Source organism: Parasteatoda tepidariorum, chromosome 2 (assembly GCF_982258835.1).
Source record: "Parasteatoda tepidariorum strain Cologne lab strain chromosome 2, Ptep-v5.0, whole genome shotgun sequence".
In the NCBI taxonomy this organism is placed as follows: Eukaryota; Metazoa; Arthropoda; class Arachnida; order Araneae; family Theridiidae; genus Parasteatoda; species Parasteatoda tepidariorum.
This window is the reverse complement of record NC_141756.1, coordinates 19,446,387-19,467,629: the sequence shown is the minus strand read 5'-3', so window position 1 is coordinate 19,467,629 and position 21,243 is coordinate 19,446,387. Positions and strand designations below refer to the sequence as shown.

At 25.4% G+C, this 21,243-nt stretch overlaps 1 protein-coding gene across 4 annotated transcripts; it reads left to right on the top strand.

The window, feature by feature from the left end:
• Positions 1-807: 807 nt before the first annotated feature.
• On the top strand, positions 808-20,187 carry LOC147814577 (uncharacterized). Of its 4 annotated transcripts, none has more exons than XM_087156942.1 (14): positions 808-909; positions 6,005-6,088; positions 7,206-7,253; positions 7,468-7,509; positions 8,946-8,993; positions 10,945-11,007; positions 11,678-11,725; positions 12,978-13,025; positions 13,120-13,167; positions 13,327-13,383; positions 14,294-14,359; positions 14,901-14,960; positions 17,107-17,178; positions 19,906-20,186. In XM_087156942.1, exons 1-13 carry the CDS (start codon positions 898-900, stop codon positions 17,176-17,178), a joined length of 696 nt encoding a protein of 231 aa, XP_087013068.1. In that variant the 5' UTR covers positions 808-897; the 3' UTR covers positions 19,906-20,186. The 4 variants fall into 4 exon arrangements, with proteins under 4 accessions (XP_087013068.1, XP_087013069.1, XP_087013067.1 ...); XM_087156943.1 differs by lacking the exon at positions 808-909 and adding an exon at positions 2,781-2,893 and having other exon boundaries at positions 11,681-11,725; positions 19,906-20,184; XM_087156941.1 differs by lacking the exon at positions 808-909 and adding an exon at positions 2,781-2,893 and having other exon boundaries at positions 19,906-20,184.
• Positions 20,188-21,243: the final 1,056 nt, after the last annotated feature.

Below are 21,243 nucleotides of genomic sequence, written 5' to 3'. Positions count from 1 at the left end.
AGAGAAGATATAAGAGAGATATTTCTCGCATTTTATTAGGTTATTTGCACAATAACGTTATTCGTATATGTGCAAATTTGTGTAGAATTCAAAGTACATTAGAAGTACGAAGAAATATTTTTCAGCTTTATTTTGTTAACTTTTGAGCACATATTTTTTCATCATTTGCTTCGATTATCCTTTCAGTATATATAATGATCACATTTTTATATTTTCAGCAGTTATGTGCTTAATTTGTACTTTTAGTCTTAACTATTTTAAAGATATTTCCCAATTAGTAGTAAACACAATATTATATAGTTTTCGATTATAGGGATATCAGTAGTTAGAGCTAAATATTAACTTTGTGTAAATAACGTAGCATGAATATGGGTACATATTTTTAACATTATTCTGTAACATAGAAATATTAATTAAAATTCTGTTTTGATGAGTTTTTTTTAAACTTTTCCTTTTCTGAATAAGTTGTTATAGATTGTCTTTTGCAACATATTTGTGAGGTAAAAAAATGTGATTTAAGAATTTCTTAAAAGAAAAAATACTTTTATTTTAATGAACTGAAAATTAAAATATTGCTGTTAAGGTTACAAATTTTTAAATTCTTACATGACAACCCAAAGGTATTAAAATAGATCATTATTAAATCATTATTAACAAAACATGATTAAATAATGCAAAAATTAAAATGCGTAGTCTTTAAAACGGGAAAAGGAAAGAGGGCGCTATTATCATTTCCGCCCTTAGAACATCAGAGTTCTAAGCGTGCAATCCCTTTTTAAAGAGAACTTAGGGGTATGTGTGGAGGGGGGGGGAGAAATGTGATATTACTCTTCAAGTATTTTGTACTGGTGTTTGTTGTGTCCGTGCAGAATATTTTGAGCTGTGTCTTTGCTGAATATGGCTTGTCACGTAAGTTATTGAATTTTCATACATTTTCTTTTTTTCGCGTCTCTTTAAATATATATTTCCTGTTATTTTATTCAGTTGTTTAACGTTTTTTAATCGCACGTTTCTATAATGTTTCTTAATCACACATGTGTAAATAAGCATGAAATCTAAACTATATTAGATGTAGGAAAAATATATTCCATAGCTCTATTTTGTAAATTTTAAAGCATATATGTTTTGTTATTTATCTTTATTGGGCTTTCTATGTTTATAAGGAACACGTTTTCATTATATAGTTAGTCACTTGCTAACTTTATACTTTAAAAGTTTAACTAATTTAATGATATCTCCTTATTAGTAGTAAACCTTATATTATATAGTTTTGGATTATAGACTTAACTGTAATTAGCATTAAATATTAAATTTCTTTAAGTAACGTTGCAGAAATTTGGTTTCATAATTTTAATTGTATCAGGCTGCAAAGAATTTTTAAATAAAAATTTAGTTTGGTTGATTTTTTTTTAAAGTTGTAATATTTTATTGTTTGAATTTCGGGAAGTTTTAAACATTCTATAATAACATGTTTTGGAGAAGAAAAAAAAATTATATATGAAATTTTTCGTTTAATGTATAAATTTTTTTATTTAAAAAGATTAAAATTTTTTAATTTAATTTTATTTAGCAAAAAATATTGTCTGGTAATCCTTATATCTAGTTATTTTTCTTTAACGATAAGCTATTAATTTTTGAATTCTCAATTGTATGTTAATAACTTTGTAATTTAAAAAGGGGCTATGATGTATTTTATTCAATTTCAGGAATAGTGATAATTTGTTTATAGTTAAATGTTGTAAAATTGTAATTAGATTATATTTTTATTATTTTTTAATAAATGGTGCATTTATAAAAATAAAACAATTATTGATTAGTTATAAATAATTAAAACATATTAATGATTTTTGCACTTATCGAGCAACTTAAGAATTGATTTTTATTTTATCAAATTATTATCGTCCTCTTTTTAAATATAATTATTATAATTATATGTTTTGATATTTTTAATTTTTTCAATAGCTTGTTATATATTGTAAGCACGATTTCTTTAATACACTTTTCTAAAATTTGTGACTTAAAAATTCCTCAAGAGTAAAAATATTTCTATTTAAGTAAATGTAAAATTTGTATGTGACCCAAAAATAAACCAAAGAGATATTTAACAATTCATTTTAGTATAAATAAATATTTTATTCCTTTTTAACTTTATTATTAAAGTTATTATTAAAACTTGAATATTATAATTTTAAGTATTATATCAGAAATTAGTAACAATTTCATTGAAACAACTATTTTAAAGATATTTCCTAATTAGTAGTAAACACAATAATATATAGTTTTCGATTATGGAGATATCAGTAGTTAGTGCTAAATATTAATTTTGTGTAAATAACGTAGCATGAATATGAGTACATATTTTTAACATTATTCTGTAACCTAGAAATATTAATTAAAATTCTGTTTTGATGAGTTTTTTTTAAACTTTTCTTTTTCTGAATAATTTGTTACAGATTGTCTTTTGTAACATATTTGTGAGGTAAAAAAATGTGATTTAAAAATTTCTCAAAAGAAAAAATATTTTTATTTTAGTGAACAGAAAATTAAAATATTGCTGTTAATCAAAGTTTACAAATTTTAAATATTTACATGACAATCCAAAGGTATTAAGATAGATCATTATTAAATCATAAGTAGCAAAACATGATTAAATAATACAAAAATTAAAATGCGTAATCTTTAAAACGGGAAAAAAGGAAAGAGGGCGCTATTATCATTTCCGCCCTTAGAACATCAGAGTTCTAAGCGTGCAATCCCTTTTTAAAGAGAACTTAGGGGTGTGTGTGTGGGGGGGGAAGAAATGTGATATTACTCTTCAAGTATTTTGTACTGGTGGTAGTTGTGTCCGTGCAGAATATTTTGAGCTGTGTCTTTGCTGAATATGGCTTGTCACGTAAGTTATAGAATTTTCATACATTTTTTTTCCCCGCGTCTCTTTAAATATATATTTCCTGTTATTTTACTCAGTTGCTTAACGTTTTTTAATCGTACGTTTCTATAATGTTTCTTAATCAAATATATGTAAATAAGCATGAAATCTAAACTATATTAAATGTAGGAAAAACATATTCCATAGCTCTATTTTGTAAATTTTAAAGCATATATTTTTTGTTATTTATATTTATTTGGCTTTCAATGTTTATAAAGAACACATTTTCATTATATAGTTAGTCATTTGCATACCTTATACTTTAAAAGTTTAACTAATTTAAGGATATCTCCTTATTAGTAGTAAGCCTTATATTATATAGTTTTGGATTATAGACTTAACTTTAATTAGCATTAAATATTAAATTTCTTTAAGTAACGTTGCAGAAATTTGGGTTCATAATGTTAATTGTATCCGGTTACAAAGAATTTTTAAATAAAAATTTCGTTTGGTGGAATTTTTTTTTTCTTCGCAATATTTATTGTTTGAATTTCGGGAAGTTTTAAAATATTCCATAATAACATGTTTCGGAGAAGAAAATTTTTTTTCTTTTAATGTATAAATGTTTTTACTTAAAAAAATTCAAAAATTAAAAATTTTTAATTTAATTTTATTTAGTAAAACATATTGCTTGGTAATATTTATCTCTTTAACGATAAACTATATTTTTTGAATTCTCAATTGTATGTTAATAACTTTATAATTTAAAAAGAGGCTATGATGTATTTTATTCAATTTCAGGAGTAGTGATAATTTGTTTATAGCTAAATATTATAAAATTGTAATTAGATTATATTTTTATTATTTGTTATAAATGGTGCTTTTATAAAATTAAAACAATTATTAATTGGTTATAAAGTAGCAACTTAGAATTGATTTTTGTTTTTATCAAATTATTATCGCCGTTTTTTAAATATAATTATTTTTTTAAAAATATTTTTAATTTTTTCAATAGCTTGTTACATGTTGTAAGCACGATTTCTTTAATACACTTTTCTAAAATTTGTGATTTAAAAATTTCTCAAGAGTAAAAATATTTCTATTTAAATAAACGTAAAAATAGTATGTGACCCAAAAATAAACCACAGAGATATTTAACAATTTATTTTAGTAAAAATAAATATTTTATTCCTTTTAACTTTATAATTAAAGTTTGTATTAAAACTTGAATATTATAATTTTAAGTATTATATCAGAAATCAGTAATAATTTTACTGAAATAGCTACTAGTTAAATCTTTCATTCATAAAAAATTAGAGGGTTTACTTATACAAGCATAAAATCAGTTTCCGATTCAAAACAAAATATAAAAATAATTAGTATATGATTTATATATATATATATATATATATATATATATATATAAATCATTTACTAATTATTTTTAGCTACTAGTAGCTATTTCAGTAAAATTATTACTGATTTCTGATATAATACTTAAAATTATAATATTCAAGTTTTAATACAAACTTTATTTATAAAGTTAAAAGGAATAAAATATTTATTTTTTTGACAATTTTTTTGAAGAATTGGCCCGTTCATTTATTTATTTTTTCGACTCAAATCACTCCAGCTTTCGATTAAATCCTATGAGCAGCAAGTCTTGAATTTTAAAAGTTTATCGTCATCCTGATTACGCATATCCCTTAAGAGTGTGAGTCAGAACGCAAGCTGAGCTGAATCGTTTTTGAAATCGTTGTTTTGCTAGAAAACTGCAGCAATTCAATGTGGAAGATTTAAATTTTAAAGTACATAGTCAGTGATAACAAATTTTTATGCAAAGCTGTGAATTCTAATACTCTCTGTCAATCACCAGATATAACCCAGTAAGAGTAAAAGTCTTGCTGATTTCATGAAATAGTTGATTATTAGCTAAAGCAATCCGCCAAATCAAAATTTTTTTTTAGTCTAATGTACCAGTACTCTTCCCACCTAAAAATAAAAATACCAATCTTTAGGTACTGTAGAGACCATCATTAACAAGTTCAGTGTCGGGGCTCGCCCATGGGATGTTCGTCAGACAGTAGTTGTTGTTTTTATAGGGTTTGCTTCTTTTATAATTTAATTAGTGAACAGGGTGATCAAAAAAATTAAATAAATTGTTGAGTTTTTTTTTCTTAAATAAAATAGTTTTAAAAATTATATTTTATTTTTTGTTAAACAGTTTTAAAATATTCAGCTTTCTCTGCATTATAATTCTCATTTTAATTACTTGTGAAAGAATTTTGATCGATTGATTTTAAATGACAATAGACCTGATGTTTTTCAAGTAAATTGAAATATTTACTTACATCTGTGCTACTAAGAACAGTTCTTCCTCCAGCTTGGAGGAAATAAATGAATTATTTAAACGCAGCACTTTCTTCCATCTGCCTTACTTTTTTATGTTTTTGACTAAAGGGAAGAGAGATTGCGAACTATTAATACAAAATTCTCTCTTAGAATAAAATTCCTATAAGAATCGGAAAATAGTTTCCTTCTTTATTTTTGCTTACGAGAAATTTGAATGTTTATTGGCTAAACGGTAGGAAGGCGCGGTTTTGACGCAATGTCGGAATGGATTATTTTTGTAGAAGGCGGAGCAAAGAGTTCTCTTGTCCTGCCTACTAGTGGAAGCGAAATATAGATGGACCTTTCCTTTTTTTTTTCCTTTCTATTAATGAACTTTAAATAAGCCGACAGTCTGTTTTCATTAAACAAAGCATTGCATTTTGAAATATTCAAGACAAGCAATTGCTTAAGCATGCGAAATAAAATTTGAGTTTTATTTATATGCATTAGTAGGTATTTTTTTTTAATAAAAAAATATTGCAAAATATTGACTATTTTAAAAAACTTACATTTTCTTATGGGAAAAAAAAATAAGTGTCGCTTTAAAGAAAAAAATAAAATACTTAAGTAAAAAATATAAAATAATGTTACATGGACCCTGATGTTTCCTAAAACTTGAATATTTTAATAAGTGTTTCGCATTGGCAAAAATATTGGGGAAAACTGTTATAGAGAATAAGGCAAAGGCTGTATAGGTCATTTATTTTATGCACAAGAAAAAAATGTAATTTATCTCTTTGATAGATTGATATTCCAACCATTGATCCCTATTATGATGCGACCGGAATTGCTGCGGAAATCGAGTTGCTATCAAGTGATGAACAGCAGGTGAGTAATAGATATTTGATACTAAATTATTATTATTAGTCATATTATTATTGACAAGAATTTAAATTTTTCCTTACGTTTTGGTGAAATATTTTAATGATTAATGTTAACATAACCAGTTTTTGTGTCAATGTGCTTATGTCTAAATAGCACTATTCAATTAAAACGAAGTGCATTTCAAGTAATAAAAAATTTCCTTTTTAAAATCACCGCTTCTGTTATATATTTTAAGAATATCTATCATAGTTTAAAATGATGCATAAGTTTATGTTCAAGTTCTCACAGTTAAAATTCAATTTATCTTCAAATAAAAATACAAAAATGTTATATAATTATTATTATTATTGACAAGCATTTCAAAGTTTCTTTACGTGTAAGATGTTTTGCAGCAACTGTCCAATTTTAAATAATGGACGAAATTCGGTTTATTAATAAATAATGCTTAAAAGATTTTAATGATAAATGCTAAAGTGATCAAATTTCGCCTTAATTTGATTAAGTCTAAGTAGTAGTATTATATAAAAGAAATGCATTTCAAGTAATTAAAAAAATAATTCATTTTTACTTTAAAATGCAAGGTGTTTTGTAAGCACCGCTTTTCATTTTAAGAATCTCTTTCACACATCATGAAATGATGCGCAAATATTTGTTCAAGCGGAAAAAAAGAGAAAAAAAAACACAAAAATGTTTTGATATAGAACCTGGTTTTGCTGCTTTTAATTCCGCTTTATTGAATAATGATTCGTTAGATTTGAAACACTTCTTTGTTTTTCTCGTCTTAAACATTAATTTAAGCCTACTATTGTGTAGATAATTTGAATTTTTTTTTAGACCGAGATTTTAGAATTATATATTTAAGTTGATGTTAATCAGGGTTTTCTGAGATATAAATTGTTATTAGCATTAAATTATTATGGAAAAACTTACTAGGTTTCACTTTTTCTATTTGTAAAAATGGGTCTTTGGTTTGTAACAATCTTCCTTTCAATGAAAAATTTTGTCATAACTTTCATTTTTTCTGGAATTTGACGTATAAATAAATATATACTATATTATGAATTTTTTATTTTGTGAAAATTTTTAAAAACACCGTTTTATTTTTTAAAATTCTTTTTAGTCAAGTCCATCGTATTCTTCGGATGACTCGTCGAAAGAAAAAATCTCAGTAAGTATTAAATTTTTGAAGTATCGAAAATGATACAATTGTTTAAATAATAATTTTGGTTCCAAATTTTTTTCTCAATGTAAAAGCAGAATGTTGTTAAATTCTGTTGTTTCATTTGAATATTGTTTGAGTTTCACATGTATCTTGAGTAAATTTTTTAAAAGATATAATCGTTTCAATTTCTGGTAATTTAATTTTTATTTCTCTTTATTAGTTGACTCCTGATACTGATGAATCGTCGGGAGAAGAAAAGATTGTAAGTATTGAGTAAAGAATCTAATTAAAATTTTAATTGAATATGATTTCAGATTTTTTAAAAAACTTTTTCGATATAATTATTTTAAAAAACTCAAATTTTATTATTTAATTTAAATATCGCAAAATTGGTAGCGTTTAAAAAATTTTCTTAGATTTCAGATTTGGAATGGATGAGTACATTACTTTTCAGGTGAACCCTTCGTATTATTCAGAACCTACTAATAGATTTTTCCTTCTGAAATTACGGTAAAATAACCGACAGCAGTCTGTCCATCCGATTAACTATAAAGTTTATGGTTAGAGACATTTCTTTACCGTTACCGGTTTAAAACTGTTTACGACTGCTACTGTTAAAAATCCATGAATAGAAAACTATACGGTTTTGAAACCATTTACAACCAGCGTAGATTCTAAAATTAATTGGAAATTGGAGCTCTGCTGTTGTTGAGCCATTTATGTGGGAATGGTTCAATATATATATAATGCATGATCACTGAAGAGTGCAGGACACTGGAAACTCTTCATGTACTGAAGGAGTGGAAGAAATATTGCACTATCAACGTTGGGATTCGAACCCCTTTTTAGTCAGTCACGTGATGGACCGTTTAGCCCTCTCATCTATAGTATGTATCCAGCATTACGGAATGGCTTTATTAAGTGAGCCGATTTGACGCGGGTGGAATTCTGGTTATTTAATCATATCAGGAAAAGCAATCAATAAAGCTTTTTCTCATGCTTAACAGCTTGAATATTATTTTTTACGGTAATTTAACCATTTTGATTGAATATGGTGAATCACCAATTGAATAAATCGCTAGTTAACCATTTTTACCAAGAAATTTCTTACAGTGCACTAACTGATATAATGGTTTTTTAAAATCTAAACTTTCGCCACATAAATTTAGTACCACTAATTTAAATGAGTATGATTCGTGACAGCCTTCTAAAAAAACTATGTTGATTTTTGTTTTTTAAAAAATATTTCTTTTTTAATGTGCCAAGTAATTAAAAATATAAGGTTTTCATTTTTTTTTAAAGAAAAGCGCAATTTTCGTAAGAGAAGCTTGAAAAACAGAATAAAATGTTATGTCCATGTCACTGAAGAGTTGAAAACATTTCCTTAATTAGTTATTTCCCTTTACCGCATTTTCAACAACCATTTTTTAAAATATATTTTTTAATCTAAGTTTATTTTCTTAATACGTATTTTGAGTTGCCCATTTTCGTAAAGACGCATTTTGAGCTGAGTCCATTTCTTTAAACACGTATTTTGAGCTACGTTTTAAAAAAAAATTCTCCGGATGAGTATTAAATTTTAATATAACGTTTAAGGAAATTATGTACTTACATTTATTTTGCTGTTTATATTATCAAAATGATAGAAATTAAAAATGTGAAAAAAGTTATTTATTCATTTATTTTTTAAAAAATTAGAATGAAGCACCTGATAACTCGTCTCCTGTACCTGAAGATGATTTGGAAGTAAGAATAATTTTGTTATTATCAAGTTTTTATTTCTCTCTTTAGTGACAAAATGTCCAATTCAATTATCTTTTTAGTGACTATTTAGTGACAAAATATTTTAAAAGTATAAATTTTGTCACATTTGCTCAACGATAATTTTAATTAAAATTACAAATAAATTTTGAATATCACATTTCAAATTATATGTATATAGTTAATCTTTCTTTTGGCGAGTTAAACTTCTAGCTCATAGTAAATCTAATAGAATAAAACCGCACCAGAATATACAACATATAATTAAGAGTTAAAGATTGTGTATTAGGTGCGCACAGTATGGTATCCGTGTTGGAGGATGATAAAAAAATTAATACCACAGTGCCTATATTAAACATTATACCACTAATACTTACAACGGCAATACCAGTAGTATTTAAGGCTATATTTAATTCTTAAATAAAAGGCGTCATAAAAACTGGTATCTTAGGTTAAATATTAAAGGCGTCAGTAAGACTCGGACGAATTTTTGCGAACTTTAAAATGAACACCGATTCAAAAATAATTACATAAATATTGGTATCTTTACTAATAATATTCGATAACTGCAATTGATTAACTTGTGCCGTGGTAGCTCAGGGGATAGAGCGTTCACCTTCCAATGAGTTAAACCGAGCTCGAATCCCAGCGATGGCTTATTGATAGGAATTCTGCACCCGGCTCGCACCGATCACAGTGATGACGTAAGATACCGTTAATGGTAGACGGATCCTGAATGGTAGAGGGATCCGCTTTGCCGTCAGGATAAGCATGAGCGGTTTTCGTGGTTTCCTTTCCATGCAACGCAAATGCGATTTAGTTCCATCAAAAAGTTTTCGATGGCGATTTTCTCCCAATACTAGATTCACGAGTTTCTTTGTCTTCTGAATTGGGTTTGAAATTACAAGGCTATGGAGTTGAACAGTAGTAGTCCTAAACCCGATAATTGCGTCGGTTGTTCAACGACGGATATAAAATAAAATAATACTGATTAATTTAATTAATAGGTTAAATTAATAGGTTAATTAAGGTCGTTAAAAAACTAAATTATTGGAGAGTAGAAATTGATTAATCGAGGAAAAAGCATAAAAAATTACCTCATTATTATTGTCACTAATGATGCTTAATTAATTTCAGCAATAATTATTAGTCTCAATAATGTTAATTGAAGCTTTTAAATAGTACACCTACTATTGGTACTGTAGAAATAGGCTTTGAAACAGATAACTAAGGTTGAAATTGTTGATTGTGGTGATTTTTTGACTATCAGGTGTTGAAGTCAAACAATAGCTATCTGCCAAATTAATTGTTATATGCCAATAGTTATATTTCAATTTGACTTAATCTAATTAATCTTTATTTTGATTATGCAAACTTCTAAAAACATGCCATGCTTAATCTGATAACATAAAATTACAGGGAAGGGCAATAAATAATAGTAATAATAACAAAAACTACAACTATTTTAGTTAAATTAATTGCATCACCAGATGTCTTTCAGTTGGTAACTTTGTCAGTAAGTCTTTCAGCTGTTTGTATAACTTCGTAGTGTTGATTGACACTGATTCTTATTGATGATTATTTCGTTTCTTACTGATGACTATTCGATTCAGCTAGTCATAATAATAATTAGTTGTATAAATTTTTTTTTGATAAACTAAGTATTATTATTAAACATTCTTTTTTGTTTTTCGTTTTAAGCATATCGTAATGAATATTATTTTTGTTGGTATTATTATTCGCCATTGCTGTGAGATTTTAATTTAGATAATAATCCAAAAACTGAAAATTTACAATTACAATTTTATGTATTGAAAGCAATATTTTTTAAGAAATGTAATTTATAGAGTTTTTTTTTTTAAAAAATTAAGATTTATTTGAATTGCTAAAATAATGAACATTGCATAATTAATCGTTTTTACTTTTTTCAAAACAGGTTCTGGCTATTTTCATTGATAAGCTTTTAGCAAAAGACGAGAAGGAAAAATCTGCGCCTATGGTAAGATCTTTTGTTTTTAATTAAATTATCAATAAATTATAATTAAATTCTAATTAAGAAGATGAATTCTACTTCCTTGGATTTTTTTCCATAAATTCTGAATGTCTTTTTAATTATATCATACATACTTGTAAATATTAATACAATAATGTGCTTTTAATTTTTTTTCTTTGCAAAATCAATAATAACTAATTGCATTTTTTTATTAGCAGAAAATTGATGAGTAAATTATGAATAAATTATAATAAATTTTAATTTTTTTATTAAATTGTAATTAAGAAGATGAATTTCATTTCCTTATACTTTTTTTTTCATAAATTCTTAAGTCTATTTTATTATAACGTACATACTTGTAAATATTAATACAAAAATGTTTTTAATCGAGTGCCTTTAATTTTTTTTTCTTTGTAAAATCAATAATAACTAATTGCATTTTTTTATTAGCAGAAAACTGATGAGTAAATTATGAATAAATTATGATTAATTTTAATTATTTTATTAAATTGTAATTAAGTATATGATCCTTAGACTTTTTTTTCATTAATTCTTAAAGTCTATTTTATTATAACGTACATACTTGTAAATATTAATACAATAATGTTTTTAATCGAGTGCTTTTAATTTTTTTTCTTCGCAAAATCAATAACAACTAATAGCATTTTTTTATTAGCAGAAAACTGATGAGTATAAGGAAATTTTGAAGATAAACGAAGTTTATGTAAGTATAGTATGATTGAAATTTAAAACAAAACATTGATTATTGATTTATTGTTAAGGGAAAATAGGTTACCTGCATCTTCTAAAAAAATGTTTTAAATTTCTGAATAAGAAGTTATATATTTATTGTTGTGAATCATTTAATTTTACAATAAACTTTCTGAAGTGCATGTGACGAAAAGATATTTCAAGACGCGAAAATAAATGACGCAAAATTTATAATATGTAAAAGTAAATGACTGCTCACATTACCAACGTAAGTTCCGATTTTCATTCATTGTTGTAAAAAATAGTTACTTATAATGTATTTGGCACAACAATGCCAAAAAAATTTCGAATTAAAAGTTATATCTAAAAGCCACATCTTTTGTCAGTATTTTTTTTTTTTTTTTTTTTTTTTGCTGAAATATTCGTAAAAAAGATTAATGTGATGACTATTCGATTCAGCTATTGCTAAGTCTATTGCTGAAGTATGTTCTTTATTTACAATTAATTACGTTATATGTTACAAATATTTTTACAACAGTTAGTAAAGTTATTAATGCACGTGATACGACAAAAAAGGCACACAATATTTACCAGAGTTTATTTTTTATTTTACTTGTTATAAAAATGTTAAATAACGTAAATGTCAAGCAGGCATTGTCATAAGCCTATTATATGATGTCTGTTTTTTCTTTCTTTATTAATATTCTTGAATTCTTTTTCTTTTTTGAATTTTAACTTGTAAAACCATGGCTGGCCACTCCTACTGCGTGAAAGAGGGTATTAGGGCATCTTTTCTTGGTATTTTAATTTATTTGTAAATTTAATATTTTAATATTAACCATCAAATTTGCATGCAAGTGAATGCAAGCCTGTCTATAATTCTACGACTTAGAATATTGTAACAATAAAAATATGTTTGAATTATTATTATTTTTTAAAATGAACCCTTCTGTTTTAATCTCTCCATTTTATTAAACAATTAAATGTATGAAAGAAAAATAATCATGCGAAAAAATTAATCTTGGTAAAAATTTGGAGAAATATACACGTTAATTTTTAGTTGTTTATAAAAATCGTTTTCATCTTTTTTTTTTTTTTAAATTTTATATTTGTGTTTCCTATATATAAATTTTGTTCTTCAACTGCATATTTTTTATGGAAAGATTAAACTACGAATTGAATCCTGCCTGATAAAATGTTATTATATTTTCTGTTTAAATTGAAAAATTAGCTTCTTTTTCATTCTTTTAAATTTTTTTTTTCAGGAAATAGACTGTATAAAGGCTGATCTATTCAGAAGTTCTGAGAATTATGTAAGAATGGTTTTTAATTTCTTATTAAATACAAATATTCTTTGATGATTATTAATTACGTATTTTTAATAATTTTTCTTCTTTTTTTTTGCAGATGATTTCGAAAAAAGAAACAAATATTACGAATCTCGAAAAAGAATGTGTAAGTATTTCGTGTTTTCTATTAATAATTTCGTGTTTGACTATTAAAATTAATATTAAAAATAATTTTTTAGCTGTGAAAGTTCAGATGCATCTTTCATTTCATTCACTGTATTCACTGTATTGTATGTTAGTAATTGCTCATCTTTATCTTTTACAGAAGGCTTCGGAAGATAATATATTTGAAAAGGCTAGCCATGTCGAAGAGGAACTGAAGGTGAATATCTTGAAAGCATTTACCTAAAAAGAAATGCTGATATTAATTCGAATATTATTTTTTTACCTTCTTTAGACATTTAAACTATTATTTTTATATTTTCACTATTTTTCTTCCTTTATTTTTAAGAAAATTATTATTATACTCAATGTCGCTCTCATTAATAGCTCCCATTAATAGTAGGTCAAATGATGCACTTATTTCAACTTTTAGAGACCATAACACACATACTTGTAGACTAAAATTCTAAAAATTAAATTCTTATTCGATATTTGAATATTTTAAAATTCTGAGTTAATTTTTTTGAATACATAATCAAACAAATATTTTCATGCGTTTTTATAGAAACAATTTAATATACAATGATAAAATTTACAACTATTAATGAAATTCAAAAAAAAAAAAAATTTTTTTTGTTTTTTATTGAGTTTAGAAAAAACTTCATGTTTAACCAGAAAATTACTTTCATGTTATTTATCAACTTGCTTAGAAATATGTGTTATCATTGAGAATTCTTTTATTTTTCAAGGCTTTTGTTGCAGATAAAAACAACAAACTGATACGCAATATTAAAAACTTAAAAAAAAAAAAAAAAATGGTTTCATTCAGTTGATCAAATTATACATTTTATTTTTTTAATAATTAATATTTAATGTCTGAGATGCCATCTTATAATAAAACAGCTTTAATTTCCAAAAAAGTTTTAATTAAAAATCAAGCAATTTCGGGTATTTTTTAAAACTCAAATAATTTTTCACTTGATTTTTTTAATTTTAATTTTAAAATTATGCTAGTAAGCTTTAGGTTTCAAATATTTATCGTTATTTTATTTTGTTTTCATGAACAAGAATTCATTTGATCTCATAAATATTTATTTTTTCCTCTTGAAAATTATTAATTATGATTTTAGAAACTAGTAGAAGAGGAAGAAGCTTTAATACTGAAATTGACGAAAGCAAAGAAAGTTACTGAATCTGTAAGTCGTAATTCCCTTTAATTCTTTTATTTTCTTACATTTAAAATTACATTTTCCAATAAATATATACATATTAAGAGAACAAAGAGTTTATCTTAGAAATCATCCTTTAAAAATCATACGAATTGGTTTTTTTTTTTAAATTCATGCTTTTAAACATTATTTGATAAAGAGGACAGTATTTTATTTTTATTTTATTACTACATTTTTAAACTTTATTTACAGAATTTTATTTTTGGAAGATTTTATATGTTTTGAATGAGTAATATACTCTACAAATGTATTGTATGTGTAAATATTAAAGAGTTTTACAGATGAATATTAAAATACATTGCAAAATAAAAGATAATAAGAAAAAAAAAGCTTTTCATTTTTCCGAAACTTGCTTTACTCATCAAATAAAACAATTAAAACCAAAACTGTATTTTACAATTGGAATATTTTTGGTTCGCTAAGAAATAAAATTTTATTTTTAAATGTCCCACAAGATGTAAGATCAAATTAAGATGATTTTATCAAGATGTTTAAATGTTTCTTTCAGGATCATAAGCCACGAAGAAAAAATGAAAAGAAAAGGAAAAGAAAAAATGATAAGGAAAATGTAAGTTATTATTTTTCTTTTCTGTGTAAAATAAATAATGAAAATAATTTTACAGCATTATTTTTGTTTAGTTACTCTAATTTTAATTAAAAATAATTTATAATTTTTTAGCACTATTATAACTGTATTGCAATTTTCAAACAGTGAATTTAAAAAAAAATTTGAGACTGTTTTTTTTTACTAAATCGGTCTCTGATGGGCCCGTTTTCTGTAAAATAAGCCTTTTGATGTAAAATAGACCTTTTGTAGCAAATCGTATAAGCTTTACATAGGCAAACAATTTTACATTTATTAATTTTTATCTCGCATATTTTTACCAGGTAAAGCAAAGAAACTCGCAACTTCAATACATTATTTTTATTACTAAATTATTTTTACTTTTAGAGAGGATTATTATGTAAGTAATATTTACTTAAACATTCTTTATTTAAAAACTGAACTGAAAACCAATTCCAGAAAATTTTCTTAGGAAAAAGAAAATATTAATTAGACGGTAAAATCTTCTAAGCGTGTAAAACTAAATATCAATTTTTCTACGACATCTTCATATTTTCTTTTTTTTTAAATTTATTTATGTATGAAATATATGGAAAAAAATTAGAATAATTTCTCGTTCATCGACACTTTATTTGATTATTAGGATTTGAGTTTTAAAAATTCACCTTCTTCAATTTTTTTTTTCAAAGCATGTGTTAATATTTGATTCCGTTATTTAATTAATATTTAGCATTAATTCAACTGTCACATTTGAGATCACCTTGTAGAATTTCGGAGATTGCTTTTAAATTCGATCATGAAATTTGATCATTAGAAAAACTATTGAGGGTAAAATCTTTTCTTTTTTATGGATTAATGTGCAATGAGCAAAATAAATAAATTATTTAATTAATAAAAATTAATAAATAAATAAATAAATAAGCAAGTGGACTGCTCTAAAAAACTTTCGATTCAATGATCGGATCTTCACGTTCTAGGACTCAATCTTAATGGTTTAAGGGAATAACTTTATATATGCTAATTAGTTAGTTAAGAGGATATTTTAAGTTACGAAATCAGATACAGAAACACATTTGTTCAAAATGGTTCGAAAGTAGGTTGATTTTAAATATATATTCTAATTAATTTACTATGTATTATTAATTTTAATATTATTTATAATCATAACTACAATTAGTTGAAAGTTAATAAATTAGCTAATATAATTAATTTATAATTATTAATTTTAATATTATTTATATTCATTATTTATATTTATATTCATAATTAGTTAATTAAATTAATAAATTAGTTACTATAATTAATTTACAATTATTAATTTAAATATGTCGATAATTCATATTTTAGCTTACAAATCAGTGAAAGATGATTTCAGATATAGAAATAGACCTTCTCTGAATTAACATACCTTTTTGACGACAGATTTAGGAAAGGGGTAGCAGCTATTTGGGAAATGCGGTTTCAATAGTCTGGACAAGAGAGAGTTTCAAAGCTTGGAAACCTTAATGTTAATTTTACTTTTTTTGGATATTTCACAATGTCTCGAGAACATTTTAAGTGGATTGAAGAATGTTTGTACACAATTATAAAATATATTTTTCTAAAGCAAAATATAACTTTTAATAAATATTGATATATTGCAAATATATATTGATAATTGAAATATTGCAAAATATAACTTTTAATAATTATTATTTTATTTAAAAACAGTCGAAATTTTTTTTAAATTGTAAGGTATGCAATTTTTTATATCATTTTAAAAAATAAAATTTTAAATAGCAAAAGTAAATTTTTTCTTTTTAACGAAGTCAGTTGAATAGCTCCTGATAAATCAAATTTTGAAAAAGTCGCATTTTTGAAATTAAAAAGGCATGTGAATTCAGAAGAAAGTGTCTTTTTGTGTCTGATTTTATAACTTAAATCATCCTATTAATTAGATTAAGCAAGGTCACTCCTTCAAGCCATTAAGATTGAGTCCCAAAACGCGAAAATCCAATATTTAAAGTAAAAAGTTATTTAGGGAGGTTCATTTTTTATTTTGTGTACTGAACACATAATGCAGTAGTAAAACTATCTGCTTCAAGTTTTTCGTTGTACATTTTGTATTTATTAAAATGCCTAAAAATAATTGTCGAAAATTTTTTCTTAGGAGTGCTCAGATGGTTTTTACGTTTCCATCTCTGAGCGTGCGAAGAATAATAAAAGAAGCTGTCGAAAATGAGTAAGTTTTTTTTTCTTCTTTTTTTTCTTACTATTACTTGCACTATTTTTAAGTTTTTCACACATTCGCCTTCAAAACATTTCATGTTTAGCTTTAAACGGTTATAGGAATCGATTGATTAAATATAAATTTTCCTGATTATACAATTCATACACTCCAAAGATGTACTAAAAGGAAGAAAAAAAAATAGTCGACATGAGCAAAAAAAAAGGCGGTATTCATTTTCAATATGTTCACTTCAATATGTGGGTACCAACTCAAATATGTTGACTGTTTTTTCTTATTTATATTTTTTTCTTATATATTTTTTAAACTAAAAAAGTTTTTAATTGAGTAAGATCTTACCACTTTAATTTTTAAGGACTATTTGTTTGATTATTATAGCTTTATTAAAAAGATAACCAATGACACATTTTACATAAGAGTATTCTCGTTCATTTTAAGAAAAGGTATTATTGAATGAAATACAGTGGAACCTGTCTAACCCACTCATTGACCACCCTCCGGACCAAGTCAAATGGCCGCTATATAGGGGTGGTCACTTTATGAAGACTCTTTAAAAAGGACTCTTTAAATACCTTACTCAGGTGCTCACTTTACCCAGGTGGTCACTTTTACAGGCTCCACTGTATAATCAGAGATATTCTGTAATACAAAGAGGGGTGGGTGTAGCTACTGAGTGTTCAATGTGTCCATGCATGCGTAAAAATTTAGGCGTTCTTTTTCTTTTCTTTATTACCTTCGCATAGCAGATTGAAATATCTATTGCTGTTTAAGGACAAATAACTTTTTAAATGTTTTACACCTAAAGAAATGAATTTTTTGAATTTTTCTTTACTTTTTGGATAAAAACACTTCAGGCGGTAGGTATGTACTTTATTTATGTCGCCCTAGAGCTTCACAATGAGATTTTGATAAAGATCTGGGAAACATCCTTCAGTGATGCTTCAGGGAACCGTGTCTTTTACAATCAGTCCTCTGCGGGACCTTTTGAGACGAACAGAAAATGTCTGACTGAATGTTCCCAGAACATTCCTCTCGGGGGGAAAAAATACAGTGTTATTTTTTGAAATTTTCTAATATTCTTATTAACTATTTTTCTTCCGATTTTGGAATAAAATTTTTTTATTCTTTTTTTAGTTTGGATTGGACGTTCTTATTACTTCGCATTCTTGTTCATAAAACCTAAATGTATGACATTATTTTGCTTTTTAATGTCTCCATTTCATTTCATTTTATTTCATTTAATAACTGGCCCTGAACAGCTGAACCAATTCTGAGTTTAAGACTACTAATGTTCAGCTCCGTAGTGTTGCAACTTTAAGCCCAACCCTGAAGACAAGGGAACTCTTTGATCAAGCATTGGGGTAAACTTCGTAGAGTACCGTTTGATGGAACTAACACGTATTTTCGTTCCACGGTTATAAAAGCCTCCAATGGTTAGTTTGACAACAAAACTATTCTAACCCATGATCCGTCTACTACTGAGATTATTTAATGTTAGCACTGTTGTCGGTTTGAACTGGAAGCAGAATTCGTATCAACCAGCTATCGTTGGGATTTCAAACTGGGTCACCTCACTGGGAAGCGAGCGTTTAAGCACCTTAGCCACTTTGGCTCTACGTATATTAAATAGAAAGTATTATGCATCTTTAAAAATTATCTTAACGAGAAATTCGATTACTAAATCAAAAGTTGTATCAAGGTATTCTCTTTTTAAAATGGCGCCCATAAAGAGCTTGTTTTACTGAATTACATTTAATTTTAGTTCATGAAATGCACTGGCAAGCCATGAACTTCTTCTGGCAGAGTTTTTTAAAGTTAAAGTATTTAACTTTCTTTTTGTTGATTTTATCGTGTAAATAAACAATATTCTATAATTATTTATGTAAATAAATGAACATTGATTTCAGAATTCATCAGGGAAATATACTATATGCGTCTTTTCAAATCTGCGAATATGAGTTAATGCCAAATCACGGTCTTTGTTTTTGATGTGTTTTGAAATACTTAGCCGGTTAATACGATTTATATTTTTTATTAACAAGGCTTTTTAAAGCTAAGGAAAGTAATAAAAAAAAAGAAGAAAAAAAACGCAGTTTAAGTGTCTTACACTTGAAGCAAATCTAAAATTTTAAACTGTATATACCATCTTGCTGTAAAGAATTATCTCTGCTTTATAACGGACAAATAATAAAAAAATATTTTAAAAGTTTTTAACCATTTTTAAAAATCACCAATTTTTTCGAATTTTTTTCCACTCAGGTAAAGATTATCAAAATCAATGCCTTATTCTTATTTTTTAGAAATTTTTATGAGCACAGAAAATGCAGCTTCGGAGTAAATTTCAAAATATTTAAAAATGAGACCACAAACGGCTTTCATTTTCTCAAACTGCGGCTTTTCTCCATTTTGCACCATTTTCATAACGAACATGAAGGCGCTTGTGAAAAATAGGCTAAGCTTGATCAAGCGGTCATGAGTAACAAAAAAAGCATCATTTCATGCAACGTCGAACAAAACAGCCCTTAAAATTCTTTTTCATAAGCTTTAGTAAATAAAAATGTTTATTTAAATATGTTTATTTAAATATTTTCTAAGCTGATTTCTGTTACAATTAATAAAGCTAGTGGTGAAATGAACCTGACTGAGATAACACCAAAACAGTATTTAAAGATGCATGCAATTATTTTAAATTATTAATTTTGTTAATTTATTTATTTTTAGATTTTGAGAAAAATCCTGTTTGAGAGATTGGATATAAGAAATGGAAAATAGAATATCAACATGAGAAGAAAAAAAAAATGAAATAAAAATAGAAAAAAAGAAGAAAAAGAAATTTTTTTTCCACACATCATTAGAACTGGAATGAATATATCGTCCTGAATGAAATGTATTGTGTATGTCTTTACATACATGTTTTATTGATGTAAATGTTCAAAATATTCATTATCATACTATTAAATATTCATCGATTCACAGTTATAGTACAACACAAATGACGATAATTATGTAAATTTGAAAGATTTTTGTAAATAAGTTTAATAAACACTTTTGTTTTTGTATTATCTAGATCAGTGATTCTCAACCTTTTTTTTGTTGCGGCACACTTTTAACGATTTCGAAATTTGACGGCACACAATGAAAAAAATTAGATTTAAAGTAGTTTAATTACCTATTTTATACTGAGTTAAATAGTTTGTGATAATAATTTTGAATGTGAAATAAAATAATCTGTACTTCAAAAGCAAATTTATTAAGGGATTAATTATTTCTTTCAACCAATTTTTTATTAGTTAGTAACAGTTGTTTATTTTTTGCTAGTTATTAATTGTTAGCTTGCTTTCTACAGTAATTAACTGTTAGTTTTTTTTGCATTAACTGTTATTTTTTTGTGATTTCTTTTTAACTAGTTCTTTTGCTAATTATTAATTGTTAGCTTAATTTTTGTAAGTTATCCTTTGTTAATTTGTTTATTAATTGCATAGCTTACTTTAGTGATTACCTCTTATAACATTTTTTAAAATTGTGTGTCATATATAATTAAAACACTTCCATCTTATTTTATTATTGTCAGAGACAAGACAATCGCCGACAAAGATGTTCACGTGGTTAAAGTGTGGAGAAATTACAAAAAGTATATATGTATATATATATAAATTTTTCTTTAATTTAAACTTTACTCATAATAAAAAAAAGGATTTTAATTTTTATTGTATCATTTCTAATATTTGGCGGCACATTTTAAGAATTTGGCGGCACACAAAAGTGCCGCGGTACAGTGGTTGAGAATCACTGATCTAGATTATTAAGTGAATCATTCCAATTCGAATTGAAAATCCTGATAATTTTCATAAGGACTATAAGATGAAGGAAAATGGTGCAATTCGAAAAGTTTAATTAGTTCTTAGATATTTATTCAGGATGCTTTTTTGTACTAGTCTTTATCAATTTAAACAGATAAACATACATTTCCTTATATGATTTGAGATCTTATAATACGTATCCAAATTCCAAGTTCGTTTTTGTTAAAAAAAAAAAAAAAAAAAAAACAGAATAAATTTA